This window comes from Xiphophorus couchianus, chromosome 5, assembly GCF_001444195.1.
Source record: "Xiphophorus couchianus chromosome 5, X_couchianus-1.0, whole genome shotgun sequence".
Taxonomy (NCBI): Eukaryota; Metazoa; Chordata; class Actinopteri; order Cyprinodontiformes; family Poeciliidae; genus Xiphophorus; species Xiphophorus couchianus.
This window is the reverse complement of record NC_040232.1, coordinates 1,871,097-1,889,286: the sequence shown is the minus strand read 5'-3', so window position 1 is coordinate 1,889,286 and position 18,190 is coordinate 1,871,097. Positions and strand designations below refer to the sequence as shown.

Sequence of the window (18,190 nt, the reverse complement as noted above, 5' to 3'; positions counted from 1 at the left end):
CTACTTCTTGTCTCCTTCCTGCCTTCTTCCTGTCTCCTTTTTGTCTCCTTCGTGTCTCCTTCCCGTCTCCTTCTTGTCTCCTTCCTGTCTCCTTCCCGTCTCCTTCTTGTCTCCTTCCTGTCTCTTTCTTGCCTTCTTCCTGTCTCCTTCCTGTCTCCTTCTTGTCTCCTTCGTGTCTCCTTCCCGTCTCCTTCTTGTCTCCTTCCCGTCTCTTTCTTGTCTCCTTCCTGTCTCGTTCTTGTCTCCTTCCTGTCTCCTTCTTGTCTCCTTCCCGTCTCCTTCTTGTCTCCTTCCTGTCTCTTTCTTGTCTCCTTCTTGTCTCCTTCCTGTCTCCTTCTTGTCTCCTTCCCGTCTCCTTCTTGTCTCCTTCCTGTCTCTTTCTTGTCTCCCTCCTGTCTACTTCTTGTCTCCTTCCTGCCTTCTTCCTGTCTCCTTCCTGTCTCGTTCTTGTCTCCTTCCTGTCTCCTTCCTGTCTCGTTCTTGTCTCCTTCCTGTCTCCTTCAGGCTCCATGACTCTCAGCCGAACTCTGAGTTTCACTCGGGTCACTGACTTCTGTTCATGTGATGAATTATCTCCACTCTGAGCTTTTCTCTGGAGCTGAACCCGTTATGCTGCAGAGGAAACCAGCTGCTTCATCACAGAGTTTGAACAACCAGGAATTAAGTTGATCAGTTATTGATTAGCGATGGATAGAGAGCCAGATGATTTCCTCCTCTGCAGAAACACAAAGGCTGCCTTCTTCTTCTTCTTGATTTGATTTGAATCAGTTTGGAATATTATAACTCATAGCTGTCATGCAACTTGTTGCTTCATTGTTTGAGGTTTTGTTTTATTTTTATTCATAACTTTAATTCAGACCAATATTTGTCTTTACTTCCTGTTTCATTACAAAGTGTTATTTTTCAGAAATGTTCCCACTTTTATTTATCAGATGGTTTTTATTTCATGTGATTCCTCAGAGGTTTTCTGTGCTTTGCGTGCTCTTGTTACTATGGATACGGGTCACGTGGTACCTGGTACCACAGTCCTGTTCCCGTCACGCATTGATCACTGAAACTCAGCACATGATTCCGGCTAAATTTTATTTTTGGAACATTGTACATTTTTGTAGTAGAACAGAAACGATATAGAAACTATTAAACAACTATTAGTTATTCTATCTATCTATCTATCTATCTATCTATCTATCTATCTATCTATCTATCTATCTATCTATCTATCTATCTATCTATCTATCTATCTATCTATCTATAAGTGAAGAACTGAAAAAGTTTTAATTTTGTGCAAATCGAGGAACATTTTAAGCCAAAGATATTTTCAACTCGGCCGTTGGTTTTACTTCCTGTAATGATTAATATGCCGGTGAATCTGCATCTTATTTTCATTGGCATAATTCATAACAACATATAAAAAACCTCCCAAACTCCTGACTTCCCTTTCCCTGACAAATAAAATAATTTGCTGAACTTTATTTAATGGTTTCATGCTGATGGAGGATCGTTGCTGTCCGTCCAAACAGTTTAATCAGAGTTCAGTGATTGGCTGAGAGCAAAGCCTCCCTCCGCTGCAGGAAGAGCCTGAAAGTCAAAGATCCGCGGAGGAAAGGCTGATAGTTTGATCGTCTCTCCTGATGCAGGAAACTTTTCTGCTGTTCATAAATAAATAATTGTTGTCTGGATGTAGCTATGAGATGGAGACCCAGATCACCTTTATTTGCTTATTTCTAGGTAAGTTGTGCAACTTTCCTCTTTTTGGTCGGAGCTGTTTGAATGCGACGAGCTGCGCATTAAAATAAAACCTAAAGAGGTTTTACTGCGATAATCCACACATATTAGATGAATTATGTATTTATGGCGCCGCTGGTTTACAGCATCATTTGTCTCTCAGTTAATATTTTTATGTGAATTTCAGAATTTAAAGCCTTGAAGTTTCTGTGTGAAAATATACAGTTGTGGATTTTACTAGGAAGCATTTTTAAATTAAAACTTCATTTTTAATCAAAAGGTTGAAGACACTGAATTGATTTTTCTCTTTTTTGTATTTTTCTTTTCTAGTTTTGTTCAGGTGAGGGGTGTGGCTTTATTTTATTTTTTTCAAGCTTTATTCCATAAAATAAAAACTTTAATATAAGGTGGATGGAAAATCCCAATTATAAAAACACTGAACTTGCCACCAATTATCAGTTAGATATCAGCTGCACTGAAGGTGATCAGTTCATTTTGACTGTTGGTTTTGAACGACTGTGATAAGAAACCCTGGAGACCAGAACAGCTTCTTTTCATTTATGAAGAGTCACTTAAAATAAGAGTCAGACAGGCGACCGGACCGGGACGTTTTAGCAGCAACGTGTTGATTTTAACAAATTTAGAATCTATCAGTGTGAAGGTTTCCAATAAAAAAGAAGAAAAACACAAACCTACTTATAGATCTAGCGATTAGATCTTGGCGATAACGGTAGAGGTGTCATGAAATGGTTGGGTTGCCGGTTTGATTGGTCCCCATCCGTCCTGTTGTTTCCTCGTGTTGGTCAGACAGACCAGGTGAGAAATGGTAGCCTTGCTTCAGTCAGGGTGGCTCAGGGCTACTATCCATAGCTTTTCATCATCAGTGTGTGATTGTGACTGAGTTCATGTAAAGTGTGTTTGAGAACCTTGGAGTGTTAAAGTGTTATAAAAGTGTGATGTCATTAGCGATGGATCAGACAGAAGGAACAAGTTCTCAGGTAGAAGCTGCTGAAATGAGTTTCCTCTCAGAGATCAGGTAAGGAGCTTAGAGAAGATCTGCTGGATCTCTGGACCCAAAAGATTTAAAAGTGCAGCAGACTCATGGTGTATGAGCGCCGCACTGGGTTAACTCGGGAAACTCATCTGGCCGACGCGTGCTTCAATTAACTCCAGGCCACTTCTTCGATTTATTCCATTTTGATTGTAATAGTTGAAACTTTACAAGGACACAGACTGACCAGGCCTAATGCACAAATGCCAACAATCAACGGGACAACAAACTCAACATGCACACAAAACCAGAGCACCAGTAACCAACCATTCATACTGGTGACAGTCAGACCCACATCCACACACAAACCACCCAGGAGTCAAAGGCGCTGCTTCTGTCACATCAATAATTACTTATTTTCTCTCAGTGCTGGACGTTTGGACGTTTTCAGGTGTTTCTGTCTGAGGAAAGACCCCAGAACGACCAGAACAAGTTACACATTCCATCCCTTCCAGCCTGACAATGTTCTGACACAGGAAGTGATGTCGATCTCTCTCCATCCATTTCCAATGGAACTTCAGTGATAAATCGACAACAACTTTTTCTCCTCCAGCCAACAGACCAATGAGATTTTTGCATGTATAATTTTGAGTTCAGACACAGAGACACAAGCTAGCAACGCGGCTCAAGAAGCTGATAAACGATCAGCTTCAGTCGCTGCTGCGTCCCGTGTGTTGGCTTCACCCTGAGAGGTGGAAATCTTTCGCTGGTTCGTTGCTCTCCGTGTGCCTGTTGGTTCTGACTGTACGGATCCTGCTGAGGACGGAGCAGAACGGTTCTGTTTGGATTTAAACCACTGAATGAATTCAGACTCTCTGCTTGATGACAGAGGAGCAAGATTCCTGACTCAGATGTGTTGTAGTCAGCTGAATGCTGGGAGTTGTAGTCAGCTGAATGCTGGGAGTTGTAGGCCACGCCTCTTTGCTTCCCTCATCCCAGCTGCAGCGTCTGGAAGCTCACAGCAGGAAGTCGGAGGTTCTGATCCTTTTCCTGTTTCCTGTCAGACATCTCTGGTTGTTTTTCACTTATCTGACAATGTTTCTCTAAAACATGGAAATGTCCAAACATGTATGTATGGTGGTTAACAAAATGTAAATGTTAATCAAATGAGAACCCAGGATCACTGAAACTGGAGGGAAACGTTTCTTTAGAAAAGGATAATAGAGAAACTGAAACTAAACGTTTAGTTTGAAATGTCCGGCGTTTTTCCAATAAATCCTCTGGGAATTTTATCTCCAAATAGTTTTTCATTTAATCTGTTTATTGCTTGGTGCCAGTTTGTTTCTAATAAATAAAAATGACTGAATGTGATGATCAGGAACCAAACTGTGTTTTCAGTAAAGATATCTCTGTTTACATGAACACAACCAGGTTTTGGACGGTAACGTCCTCTGACCAGTCAGCTGGTTTCTTCAAACTTTACAGACGTTACAGAACATTTTAGACCTTTGACATCGATTGGTTTGGATAAAATTGCTTTGTTTCATTTCCTCTCTGAGGACGTCATTAAGTCCACAGAACAATGTTTTATTGATGAGCGTTCAGATCCATTAACAGACCAACAGCCTGATTTAACTGACCAGTTACTGAATGGAAAAACACCAGTATGCTCTCTGTTTTCACTTAAAGCTCTGAATAGAGAGACGTGCTGCAGCTGAAATCCAGTCCACTCCCTACTGAATGAGTTCATGTCAAGATGAGATCAGATTCAGCTTCAAGCCCAGACAAGTTTTCAGGAAACTCCCTTTTCAGGATGAGGCAGTTAGAAGTGAAAACACAAACAAGTCGAGCATGGAGGTGGTTTAATGAAGGAAGGCAAAGAAAAATGTACTAAAATTAACAATGTTTCAGTTATTATTGCATCAAAGGTAAATCTGAACAAGTGGTTTTTAGTCTTACAGTAACTCAGTGTTTCACCTGTTTTGAAGTTTTCTGTGAATTTGTCCCAGATTAGTGGAGCATAAAACTGAATTCTGCTTCTCTCTTTGGTTCTGGTTCTGGTTCTGCAGAGCAGTTTGTGTTTTGGTGCTGAACAATTAAGCTCAGGAATCAACCTTGATTAGATTCTTTCATTCGTCTTAAACAGTTTTTGACCAAATATCACAAAGAAAGTGAGAAAATGGCAACTTTAGATTTTGTAAGTAGTTTCTGAGCTAAAATAAGAAACCTCACAGAGCGACTGTTGTTGTGACTTCTTTACACTTATTTAAATATAATTTACATGATGATTATTATTAATTGAATTTAACATGATTGTATATAATTACAAAAGCTGGAGTGAAACATATTTAAGTGCAATTTATTTGGACAGAGGAAGTCTTTTATTTTGAAGAATGCTTAACAGGATCTAGTTTTGTCTTTTGTCACTAGCTGTGTCCGAATTCAAGGTCTGTTTCCTTGGAAGGATCAGTCTACGTAGACCGGCTCCTTCCAAGGCCGTGAATAAACTAAGACCAGAGGAGGAAAACTTCGGACAGGTGTAGAATCCTCCAACTGTCCCGCCTCCCCCAACTGTCCTCACCTCCTAAAACTGGCCCCGCCTCCTCCAACTGGCCCCGCCTCCTAAAACTGTCGCCGCCTCCTAAAACTGTCGCCGCCTCCTACAACTGGCTCGTCCAGCTGCGGCGCCCGTCCAGCTGCGGCGCTCGGCCAGCTGCGGCGCCCGGCCAGCTGCGGTGGCAGCAAACTTCCCAAAATGTCAGAGCAGGTGATGTTTTGGTGAACTGAGCAGATATTTCAGACTTACACACTTACATTTTGTTACGTTGTGCAAAATTCCGTTGTGTTATTTAAAGTGTAATTTAACAAAATAATTTGCCGCTCTTCACCGCCATTGTCGCTCTGCCTCAACGCCTGGTTGGGACCTGCAATGAATTATGGGATATGGTGGGTCGTGAAGGACACACCGGACCCATCCTTCAAATCTGGGGAAAAGAAGGACGCGTTTGGAGGAATCTTCGAATTCGGACAGGTCTTGTCGCCACGCTATGATGTAATCGGCCTGCGAAGGATGCAGACCCTGAATTCGGACACAGCTACTGTTTTGCCTTCTGTTGGTTTTGGTTGCTAGGTAACGAACAGCTGTGGTCGTTTTCTCCTCAATGAAAACTGAACAGAAATGTTGAGTTAAAGACATCTGGTTGAAGAAGCTTTCACTCCGTAACAACTGTTTCATCAAACATTAGCAAAACTGAAACGGTTCTGTTTAAGTCAGAACCTCATCAGTCAACAGGGCGTGGTCGATGACATCACAAGGTCAAATATTACATAAATGTCTCTGATGCTCCAATCCTGAATGCAGAGGGACTGAGGGCTGGAAAAATAACCAACAACAATTTATATTATGACAGGGTTATGATCAATATCTATAGATAATATGTCTGACTGAATATTCAGTAATTTCTCTGAACTCTGACCCAGAACCGCACGGCATTCTGGGGGATGTAGGCAGAGGAAAGGCTTTAGTTCTCAACCTCTCACAGCTAGCTAAGCAAGGTTGGTGGCATCAACTAGCTCACTCTTTGGTTGCCTAGCAACTAGCTCACTCTTTGGTTACCTAGCAACTAGCTCGCTCTTTGGTTACCTAGCAACAACCTGTTGAGTAACTTGTGCAGCAACAGTTTCATGTTTTTCCATTGTGTCTCATAACTGCTTAAAAATAAAAAACAGAAACATGGAGAGAAAAGTGGATGAAACAGGAACAGTCACAGCACCATTTTGCCAGATATTTAAAATAAAAACTAATCAATAATCATCTATCCACTGATATATTGTGATGTGTTTTTCATCCAGCTCCAGAGGAACTGGGTGCTGGATAGTAACTCTGCTGGAGTTCAGCCAATGAAGCACAAGGTCACACTTATTATATCTGGAAATACAGAATGAAGAAATATGAATAACTGTTATTAAGACCATGAGGCAACACCAGTAGGTTTGGAAACCAGACAGAAAAATAGTTTAAGTCATGAAAATGGTGAGACTGTCACAACTGTCTGGGAGTTTAGTTTTGCTCAGCAGATGAGAAAAAACGTTCAAACATCCTGACTGAGCAAAAAGACTCAGAACTGAAGAAGTTTGAATTCTTCTTCTTATTCCAGAATAAATAATCTTCCAGCAGATCAGAAAGTTTTCTGTGATTTTTTGATGAGTCCATATGGATCAGAAACACTTTGAGCCTGATGGATTATAAAACTGTTACTGAACCATGTTGAGAAAAAATGATTATTTTTAGTGCTTAATACAGTTAATCTTATGACATGTGTAAAAGGTATATTCAACACTCTTATTTGGAACAGCTTTGTGTTGAGCATTCGGGATTGGGCCAGATGAGCAAGCATTCAGACAGGCAGGGGCCTCCCCGCTGTGAGGCCAGACCACGAAGCCATAAAATTAGCATTCCCGGCAGGGCAGAAGCACTGGAGCTTGGAGGAAGAGACTTTAGATTTCACAGGTATCTGTGAAGTCTTATCTCAGGATCTTTCTGCGCTCGGGATGGCCGGCGCACCACAGGGGGTCAGGACGAAGCGGTTCGCTCTTTTGTTTTACCAGAGACCAGATGGCCCTTTGATCTTTGCCGTAAATTAGGGGGAGTTCCTAAGTTTCTCTGAGTGCCCGAGGGAGTTTCCAGTTGGTCAGATAGCTGAACGCCTTGATTGCATATATTAAATAGAAGAAACACCCCCTCAGTATAAAATTTCGTGTCAGCGCTAAAAATTCAGAGAGCTTCCACTATTTTTGCTTTTTTGCATCGGCTCTCTCCAAAGACGCGTCTTTGCCTTTTTTTGTTTGTCTTTGTCTTCATTTGTCTTCGTTTGTCTTCGTTTTGTTGATCTGTCTTCTCTGTCTTTGTCTGTATAAGGAAATCAATGCATATCTCTGTACCTCTGCAGCTTTGTTAATTGATTCATGCGTTGCTTTGTATGGGATTAAACTCTGTGATCTGTGACGTCAACGCGCAGTGTTGTTGTTTCACTCTCTTTCAGCGCCGCCCGCTAAGGATCCCGGGACTTTAAGGAAGAAAGAGCCAAACGTTTTGTCCAAAAGTTAATTTTAAATTATTCTTCCTTAACAACCACCAAACAGAGTAAATGCAGCCTGGATGTGTGAACATCTGACTGAAGGCTGGAACGTTGTGGACACTGATAATCTGCAGGATCTGCTGGGATTTTAATCTGCTGTTAATCAAAAAATATTTCCTATGAAGTATCAGTAAATTACAGGCGTGATGTAACTTATTTCTCATAAAAGTTTTTCCACAGAAGTTCAAGTTTTACTGATCATCTTCTAGAGAAACTGCGACTCAAAGGCTGATGGAGAAATATGATTAAATATTCATGTTTCCTTCATAAATACTCAGGATGATTTGAGAATCGTCTCTGAAACTAAACGGATCGTTAGACTGGAGGCTGAACTTTATGCTTTATGTTTGTTTCTGGGACAAACGAGAAGATTTAGGATGTTTTTATGATGCTTTAGGAACCATAAAGTTTATTTTACTTCCCCTTAATTTATTATCACGAGGATTTTATGAGATTCACTTCTTGAATCTGAAAGTTAAAAATATGTATATCATATATAACACTGCAAAAAGCAGAAAATACCTGGAAGTAATTTATAAATACATTCTTGTTTTCTTCCTGCTGTGAGACAAAGAAATATGTATAGTAGTAAAATAAAACATAACTTTAAACCATAAAACAGTAACTGAAGTGGAATAAATATCAATTGGATTAAATTGTACATTTTATGTTTTAAACTGACCAACCAAAGGTCCAGTTCACATTGTTTGAAGTTTTCCCATATCACCATACCACCACCACCTCACTGACCCATAACACCTACACCCAGAAACATTTATACAGTTTTATTCTTCATAAAGTGTTGCTGAATATTTATCTTCCTCCACATGCTGATGTTCCTCTAAGCAAGGCATTAAACACAGAGTTCCTGCTAATCTGCATGTTTCTGACTGCAGCTGGGTGAATGAGGCTCCGTGTCAAAGTGTTTTCATCGTTTGGAATAACAGAAAAAACAGAAATATTGAGCTTCTATAAATATGTTTGGTTCATATTTTTGATTTATTGTCATTAAAATGTGTCAGAAACATCAAGCAGGATTTTCTGCTGATGGAAACATAACAGCAGCTGGTCGGTCCTGTGATGTTTGCAGGAGAGATTATAACAGAATATTGATCCTGGTGCCTCAATGAATGTTTAATTTCTAGCTGCATGTTGTAACCAGTTTGTTGAGACCACAAAGCATGAAAAGGTTTGTGTTGATGCAGAAGGAAGATTCTGCACTCAAAAGGTTTTCAGTTTAATTTAAAGGAAAAGATGATTCTGTTTTAAATGCAGCTTCAGTTCAGGAAGTGGAATAAAAACATTTTCTGGTTTATAACTTTGTGTTGAACAAAAATAAATCAAATGCAGAAACAGGAAATCTGTGAATTTTGGAAAAGTAAAGATGTTTTTACAGAAATACATCCATCCTGACGTATAAAATATCTCCAAAGATAATATATACAGCTTAGCAGTAATCATATAAATACTCATGGGCTCTAAAGTATTCATACCCCTGGCAGATTTAATGACCGTCTCTCTCCAGTCGCAGGCTGAGACTCTGACAGTATTAAGTTAATTATTTTGCAGGTTTTATATCACATTTCTACACAAACACAAGCAAAACCCAGTGTAGCTTTACTCTGTATTTAAACTTCTTTATGACAATAAGTTCTGCTAATCAGGAACTGTCCTGTAGTTTCATCATCTGTGATCATTTTCTGGTCATCTATTGATCAGGTGTCATTATGACCCATTTGGACCAACAGACTCCAACACCTGGTCTGTGCAGAGCAGAATCCAACCGTTCAGGAACTTCGTGCTCAGTCTTCACCGTCTCAGTTTCTCAGTTTGTAACCAGCTTCTTCCTACAGATCCTGATGTGCTACGTTAGCTTAGCATACATTACTGGAAATGAATTCACCATCCTGGTTTCTGTAACTTGCAGCTCGTTCTCTGTCAGCGGTCTGGTTTTATGGTGAACATTTTCCTCTTTCTGTTTGATCTGCTTCCCATCATGGCTGAACACAAACATAAATAACATGTTGCCATAGCAACATGGACAGACGCTGTTTATTTAGGCTGATCTGCTGACATCCATCCATGCAGTGAGTGAAGCTGACCCAACGGACAGATCAGTGACTGTTTGTTTTGAGAAGCAAAAACAAGTTTAAATAAACCAACAAATGGAATATTGATATAGCAAAATATTATTTTATACATTTTATAAGGACTGCATTAAACACATAGGTATAATGTAAGATAAAACTATTAAAGTATGAAATCAGATGGTTTCTTTCATGTTGTCCAAACACAATATTTGTTTTCTAAATTTTATGTATTTAAAAAAAAATCAAAATCAGTCAAAATGTTCAAACCTGAATCTGTCATAACTTTTATCTTTTAGACAAGAACATTTAATGATGTTTCATCTTTAATAAAGACATTCAGGTCAATATTTTCAATCTGACTTTCTGTGTTTTTTCCAGTGATTCTGGGATTTTCTGCTGGTCAGGAAGAGAAGGAGAATCTGACAGGAATCGTTGGAGGAACCATCACTCTACCTGGGGCTGTCACTGAGAAAGGATATCTTTTATATAACGGAAAAAACATTGCTTCAGTGTTTAAAGGTGAATTTGATATTGATGTGAACATTTACAAGAACAAACTTCAGTGGAACCGAAGCTCTGGACTCTTTACGATCACAAACCTGCAGAAGAACGACTCAGGAACCTATACAGTTCAAAAAGGCGAATTTTCTTCTTCATATAAGCTTCAAGTTTATGGTAAGTATTTTTCTTTAGGTATTTCTCAGTCTGTCCAGGTGGAATAAACAAAGTCTGAGCTCCATGTTAATAATAATCTCCATAATTTGCAATCATAATTAAATCAGTAATAAATATTTTCCTTTTACTTTACAGTAAAAGTTTTAACTCTCCCCAGCAATAAATTATTATTTTTTAAAATTAAAATTTCATATGAGCAGAATTTGAAAAATAACTGAAAATATATTTTAGTAACTTTCTATTCCTGAAGTCTTGAAGTCGATGAATGTCAGAAAAAGTGAACCTGTTGATCTGCATCCAACTGAAAGGAGCCGAGGACACAGACAAGAAACAGAAACTGTTTTATGTTTCAGGAAACTGTAAATGAATGTGAAAATAACATTAAAACAAACATGATTTCTGATTCCCTGTAACTTTTGGATCCACAGGATGGAAGATGTTTCTGTTTCTGTGGTTCATTAACCTGTAAGGACCAACATGGAGGACAGTTTTCACTGAGTCGATGGTTGAGTCCATAAGATGTTAGATTTAAATCTTTGCTCTCAGTCAGCTGATAATTACAGAATCTGCAGAGTTCTGTCAGGAAAAGGAGAAACGCTTCATGTTGTGACTTTAGGCAGCGGCACAACAAAGTTAACAGCATCATTAGCTGCTTATCAACATCGTCACGTCATCATTCACTGGAAACCTCCCATGAACATGAAGTTATCTCAACATCTCCACCTTTTGGAAGAAACCATCATGAAGAATCAGCTAAATGAACCATCTCACACATTAAGTCTAAAGAGCAGCACATCTACAGCTGTTTGAACTGTAAACACAGTTAATAAGTAAATATTAAACTTTAACAGGGTGAGTTTTCACGTCACCATCGTTGCTTTTTCAGTAAATTCCTTCTGTCACTGAGGTAGATTACTGTCAGTCCTGATCAGATTATTCTTCCTTTATGACAGAGATGTTCATCAGTCTCTAAACCTGAGAAGCAGCTTCGTTTCATGTCTCACTGCAACTCACAGGGTCAAAGGTCAGATGAAGGTTGGTGGGAAATAGCAGGTTAAATCTCACAACATCTTTATGTTCATAAGGTTCATAACCTCTGAAGGATTTTCTGGATTAAACCAAGTTTGCCTCCATCCAGTGTGTGAAGAATCTATATGATCCATGAACTGATAACATGAACTGGCTTTAAACCGAGGATCCACCCGTCTGTTCTCCACTCAGACATTATTCATTTCACCCTGTGACCTCTGACCCCTTACTGGATCAGCATTTGGTGCTCTGGATGTTTCTGGAGCAAACTGCATGCATAGTGGCAAAGTAATAATGTTTCTTGGGGTTATAGACACACAGACGTCCTAGTTAAAGTCTGTGTTTGTGTAGCTGCCCGTCACTTAGAGTGGACCTCTGTTCACCACTGATGTACCAGGAGTAACAGAACTGAACTACAGAGCAATGATGCTGGTCTGGTCTGAAGGATCTGCAATGTTACAAATAGAAAAGAAGTTTTGCTTCCTGCCATCTATATGAATCATACTTTGCTCTTACCAAAACATGTCTGATGATCAAATCTATCCTTAATAAAATCATTCTTTTTGATTGCTTTGAACTTCTTTCATAGGATAACACAGCTTATCACCATGCAGCAATATCTTAAAAATCTTCTCCCAGCAAATGTTTTCACCATAAAACAAATGTAAATGAACAGAAACAATTTTTATGTTGGATAAAGATAAATACATCAAAACCAATTATTATTTTTCATTTTAGCCAGAGGATGAAAATTATCTTCTATACTGAACAACATTGCAGAAGCACAAACCTGACAGTTTGTCTTTGGTGCACTGAGCTGTATGAGGGTACAGAGCATCATAGGTTTGGTATGGATATAAATAACTATTAATAACTGTAATACACCGGTAGTAACATCATTATCAATTCAAATCAAAACTGACCAAATAGCTGCTCCACGTGATTGTCAGGAATTATTAGCCAGTGGAAGAGAAAAGGAGACACTATTCTAAAAAAGTAATGTTCAGAACCATTTGCTGAATTAGAAATCAATAATATTTAGGATATTTGCGTTAATTAGCCATCAGAGTTATGGGTTGAATGGAGCGATGCGCTACAAAGATGGACCTTTAAAACATTCATGGACTCACAAGCTGTGATCCTGAGGCCAGAAGATCAAAACTCATGTTGTTCAGAATATCTCTAGTCATTTTCACTAACTGCTGGTTTGATTCTCTGCAGATCCAGCACCGACTCCTGCAGTAACACCAGTTAATGTGACCTCTGACCCCTGCCTGTTGATCTGCTCTGTGGACAAACCAGCGACTCTGCTGTGGATCAGAGACAAAGAAATACAGAACCAGAGCCGCTCTGCTCTGTCTTTACCTGTTACTGTCCATACAGAGGATAGAGATTCATCATATAGATGTGTAGCAGCCAATCCTGCAGAGAACAAGACTGTTGATGTTAATTTAATGTCATCCTGTGGATTCAAACAAACACAAACTCTGGATTATAGAAGAACATGTGAGATTTACTACAGTCTATTAAAAATTCTCTTATTTTCTGCTTTATTTTGATGTTTCTTGTCTTTTGTTCTGTCTGACAGATTGGATTGCAGGTGGTCTCTGCATTGGGTTTATTGTATTGATTGGTTTTGGATTCCTGCTGATCCAGAAGAAGTTTCTGGTCCAAAAATCATCAGGCAGTCAAACACAAGGCAGGTATTTGATCATTTACTTTCTGAGATTCATTTATTAATATAGAGTTTATAGATACAGGAATTTGTTTGTGAAATATTCTGTAGAATAAATCTTTGCTTCTTCTTCAGACAGACTGTTTGACATTAGCATGTAAAACACATAAATCTGAAGTATTCATAATGTCTTTATTGTGGTTGGTAAAATATTAAACTAAAATATTTTCCTTCACCTGAACAAGCTGAACATCAGACTGACGATCCTGAATCTTTTGGTTCTGATGTTCTGACGGTCTAAAACGGCGCCGTACCTTTAAATCTGCAGCCTGTTTTCCTCATGATGCTCAGTCTGAACCAACTCAGATCACAGATTTATATCAGGTTTGGTTCTGATCCACATGAAATCTGATGTGTTGAAGCATGAAAACTGAAAAACTAAATTCACCAACATGCCAAAAGAACCACATTGGTTCTTTGTTTATTTCACACAGAAAAAATGCTGCAGTAACTAATTCTAACTAAAAATCATGTTTAATTTTTTCTTGTTTAAAATAAAATCAGAAGAAGAGAAAACCGGAGCTGCTGGCGCCCAGGAAACAGAACAAAACCTTTAAAACTCAGGATTACCATTTGATTTGTTTGTTGGAAACTTTGGTAAAGTAAAACCGTTTATCTTTAAATTTAACCTGATGACTAACATGGCTGCTTGGGGATTCAGGAAGCAGATATTATTTATTATTTATTATCCTCTGGAGCTTTAAACTGTTTTCTTTGGTTTTTCTGGGAGGTAAAAGATTTTCTCCTTTTTAACATCTTCAGTTTTTAACTAACAAAGTTACTTTATTTACTCTTTTAACAACATGTTTTCTCAACCTGATTTTTCTGATTGAAAATAAACAAAACATTGAACTTTATAAATATGGTTAAGATTAAAAATGTTTGTTTCTGGCTTTTTGCTCAGTTTCAGTTAAAAATTCAAAGTTTGATTCATTTTCATCTTATGAGGTTAAACAGAGCAGATGGAGTTTCCAGATCTTTTAATGAAACTATTTAAAATCCAGTTATATTTAATCAAAGACGCTGCAGTTTAACATTTTCCTCATGTTTCCTCAGAATCATCATTAAAGTTCATTTTAGTTAAAGCAGGCCTCCAGTGACTGTAGCAAACTGGTGGTACTGGGAGCAGGACGGGCGGAGCTGTGGAGGAAATGGTTTTCCTGACTGAAAACAGGAAGGAAGCGACCAATCAGCTGCCTCAGATTCTCTGCTTCCTGTTTTTAATCTGGCAGGAAATGACAGAGAACATGATGATGGACATTTGTGATGTTTACACTGGATTAACTGGATAAACTGGAGACCAGACTGCTGTATCATAACGAACCTTCTGGGTGAATCAATTAGATATAAAACCTGAATTAAATATTAAAACTTTCATGTTTCAGTAACAGATCATTCCTGGATCTGTTCAGAACCAGAATTTTTTTACTTTCTGGATTGTTTTTGTCAGGTTCAGATTTTAATCTGTTCATCAGTGAAGATCCACCAGGCTGGCTGCTGAGTCCAGTTCAGACTAGAGTTCAGTCCAGTTTCTTTCTTCACCTGTTTTTGTTTCTCTAAACTGTTTCTGTCTCATCTCTGCTGCTTCTTCACTGGGAAATTATCTCAGTTTAGCTTCATTTGTTTGGTTGGTTTTTAACAACAAAATTCACTTTTATTTCAGCAGGTTCAGTAAGAGAAGAGGAAGTCCAGTATACGCCAATTCATTTTAAGGATAAAAGACAAAATCAGGTACGTGATCAGAAACAGGGTTAGGGCAGAGTCATAGATCTAGAGTCATAGATCTAGAGTCAGAGATCTAGAGTCAGAGATCTAGAGTCAGAGATCTAGAGTTATAGATCTAGAGTCATAGATCTAGAGTCAGAGATCTAGAGTTATAGATCTAGAGTCATAGATCTAGAGTCAGAGATCTAGAGTCAGAGATCTAGAGTCAGAGATCTAGAGTCAGAGATCTAGAGTTATAGATCTAGAGTCATAGATCTAGAGTTATAGATCTAGAGTCATAGATCTAGAGTCAGAGATCTAGAGTTATAGATCTAGAGTCATAGATCTAGAGTCAGAGATCTAGAGTCAGAGATCTAGAGTCAGAGATCTAGAGTCAGAGATCTAGAGTTATAGATCTAGAGTCATAGATCTAGAGTCAGAGATCTAGAGTCATAGATCTAGAGTCAGAGATCTAGAGTCATAGATCTAGAGTTATAGATCTAGAGTCAGAGATCTAGAGTTATAGATCTAGAGTCATAGATCTAGAGTCAGAGATCTAGAGTTATAGATCTAGAGTCAGAGATCTAGAGTTATAGATCTAGAGTCAGAGATCTAGAGTCAGAGATCTAGAGTCAGAGATCTAGAGTTATAGATCTAGAGTCAGAGATCTAGAGTTATAGATCTAGAGTCAGAGATCTAGAGTCATAGATCTAGAGTCAGAGATCTAGAGTCAGAGATCTAGAGTCAGAGATCTAGAGTTATAGATCTAGAGTCAGAGATCTAGAGTTATAGATCTAGAGTCAACACACAGCTTCAGTTATTACAGCTGGATAAGGATGAACTCTGACCTGAGCCTCCAGAGCCACATAAAGACAGTTCCAAAGTCGGCCTTCTACCAGCTGCAGAACATTCCAGTTTTTTATATCTTTATAAAAGATTTTATTTAAAGTTTTTTTTAAAAAACTGTAAAACAGCTGAAACAGTGAGCTCCTTTAACCCAGACTCAGCCTGGCTGCTTTGGCTGATTTTAACAGGAACTTTGATTAATTCTGGTCTGAATTTTAATTTTTTGTTATTTCTCTTTATTCTGCCGCTGTGACGTTTCTTCCTGTTTGCTGCTTGTGGTTTGTTTTAATCATGGAAAGCCCAGATAAACCTGGTGGCGTTGGAAATCCCCTCTGCTGAAGGTGATTCTGTTCCCAGGATACGGCATCGTAAACTGAGCCTCTCGTTCCTCCCTAAAGGTTCAACATGTTTACCGATGGTGTCAGATATCACTGAGCAAATATCCTGTACCTGTTCTGTTCACAGGATGTTTGCTTTATTCAGGGCCTCATGAAGATAAAAGGTAAAATTTAAAGGTAAAACCAAGTTAAGTAGTCAGACTGTGCTAAATGTAGCTGCAGGGACCCGAGTCACGCTGCAGGCTGATGGGTTCATATGTTTCAGCTCAGATGTTTTATAATATCCTATAATTATAGTTCTTCTAAATTAGACACTCAACCCTGGATTAAAGATTAGAAGATTAGAACATTTCTAAATGAAAAGGAGCAGAACTGAGTTCAGAGGGAAATCAGCCACATGTGAACAAACAGCAGCTGAAAATAGAAACCAGAGGAACATTTGATACAGTCCAGAGAAACTGAACCTGGTTCAACACAAAGGCAGAGACAGAACGACTCCAGAGCTGCAGCCTGCAGGGATCATGTTTCTAACGGGCCGATAAGGAACCAGGTGGTGAGACCTGCTCACCTGGAGCCAAACAAAGACAGGAATAAAACCCAGCAGCTGGAGCTGTAATATTCAAACACATCAGTAATAAACCAATAACTCATCAGTCGCTGCGTTTACATTAAAACGAGATCAGAACCTGCAGATTCTGGAGGCCGGAAATGAAAACAGCAGAACCTGCTGATGATCGGCTCGGTTTGTTTTAAGGTCCACAGATCAAATCAGAGTTTCTGTCAGAAAAACTGAGCTCAAGTCCAACTGGAGACGACCGAGCAGAACTCAGAACAACGGAGCGATCGCTGATGATTTCAACTCCTGACAGAAAAAAACAGGATAGAATGTTTCACTGGACTTCACTTTAACCTGGTTCTGATCCAAACAGCCTGGTTCTGTGGTTCTGATCCAAACAGCCTGCTTCTGATCCAAAGAGCCTCCTTCTGATCCAAACAGCCTGGTTCTGATCCAAACAGCCTGCTTCTGACCCAAACAGCCTGGTTCTATGGTTCTGATCCAAACAGCCTGGTTCTGATCCAAACAGCCTGGTTCTAATCCAAACAGCCTGGTTCTGTGGTTCTGACCCAAACAGCCTGGTTCTGACCCAAACAGCCTGGTTCTGTGTTTCTGATCCAAACAGCCTGGTTCTGTGGTTCTGACCCAAACAGCCTGGTTCTGTCGCAGCAGAACCAGCTTCCTGCTGTTTCTCTGACCCGTTTCCTGTTTTTCTTCCCGCAGGGAGAAAATATTCCAGAACCATCAGGAAGCAGCGACAACAATCTGACAACAGTTTATGCTAAACTGGAGCCTCCAACCACAGACCAGAACCTGCTAACGGCTAGCGGCTAACAGCTAGCGGCTAACAGCAAGCGGCTAACATTTCAGCTGTTCTTTTCAGGAACTCCAAGCTGTAAAACAGCTCAGTGTAAATATAATAAATCCCTGCAGATATTAAGCAGCTTATTATATTAATTTTTATTGTTGGCTGTACAGGACTCCATACATTTCCTGTTTCTTGTATTAAGTTTTATATTTGTGCCTTGAATTGTTTGTGAATATTAAGAATATTTTGTTACAAACATTGCAGCATTTCATTTTTTGTACTGTTTGCTAAAAGTGGTAATAAATGGCTCAATGACTGGCTTTGTTTCAGGACAGGAAGCTGTTTGTGGTGGGATGACCTCTGGGTTCAGGCTCAGCTGGACTCTGCTCAGGGATTACAGTTCTCTCTGCAGGTTAACGCTTTAGGATGAAATATCTGCAGGTGATGGAGGCGGAGTCAAATATCTGACTCCACCTCCACAAATATTTGACTCACAAAACGCAGAAACTTCAGAATCAAAGCATTCAAGCATCAGTGGAAGCTAATCCTATAAAT

General features: G+C 39.2%; 1 protein-coding gene across 14 annotated transcripts; it reads left to right on the top strand.

Annotated features, from left to right (window-relative positions):
• Positions 1–1,556: 1,556 nt before the first annotated feature.
• LOC114145044 (T-lymphocyte surface antigen Ly-9-like) lies at positions 1,557–17,955 on the top strand. Of its 14 annotated transcripts, XR_003595602.1 has the most exons (7): positions 1,558–1,728; positions 10,323–10,619; positions 12,870–13,154; positions 13,237–13,347; positions 13,888–13,980; positions 15,050–15,114; positions 17,551–17,602. XR_003595602.1 is itself a non-coding variant. In XM_028018371.1 (6 exons), the coding sequence occupies exons 1-5, from the start codon at positions 1,692–1,694 to the stop codon at positions 13,958–13,960; spliced, it is 804 nt and encodes a 267-aa protein (XP_027874172.1). In that variant the 5' UTR covers positions 1,557–1,691; the 3' UTR covers positions 13,961–13,980; positions 15,047–15,060. The 14 variants fall into 14 exon arrangements, 9 of the variants coding, with proteins under 9 accessions (XP_027874172.1, XP_027874171.1, XP_027874174.1 ...); XR_003595600.1 differs by having other exon boundaries at positions 1,557–1,728; positions 13,237–13,351; positions 13,891–15,114; positions 17,551–17,648; XM_028018371.1 differs by lacking the exon at positions 17,551–17,602 and having other exon boundaries at positions 1,557–1,728; positions 13,237–13,351; positions 13,891–13,980; positions 15,047–15,060.
• Positions 17,956–18,190: the final 235 nt, after the last annotated feature.

Coding starts and splice junctions, on each gene's coding strand:
- LOC114145044 (XM_028018368.1), top strand. CDS start 1,692: ATGGAGACCCAGATCACCTTTATTTGCTTATTTCTAG. Junction 10,620..12,869: donor ATATAAGCTTCAAGTTTATG/GTAAGTATTTTT, acceptor GATTCTCTGCAG/ATCCAGCACCGACTCCTGCA. Junction 13,348..15,046: donor ATCAGGCAGTCAAACACAAG/GCAGGTATTTGA, acceptor CTTTTATTTCAG/CAGGTTCAGTAAGAGAAGAG.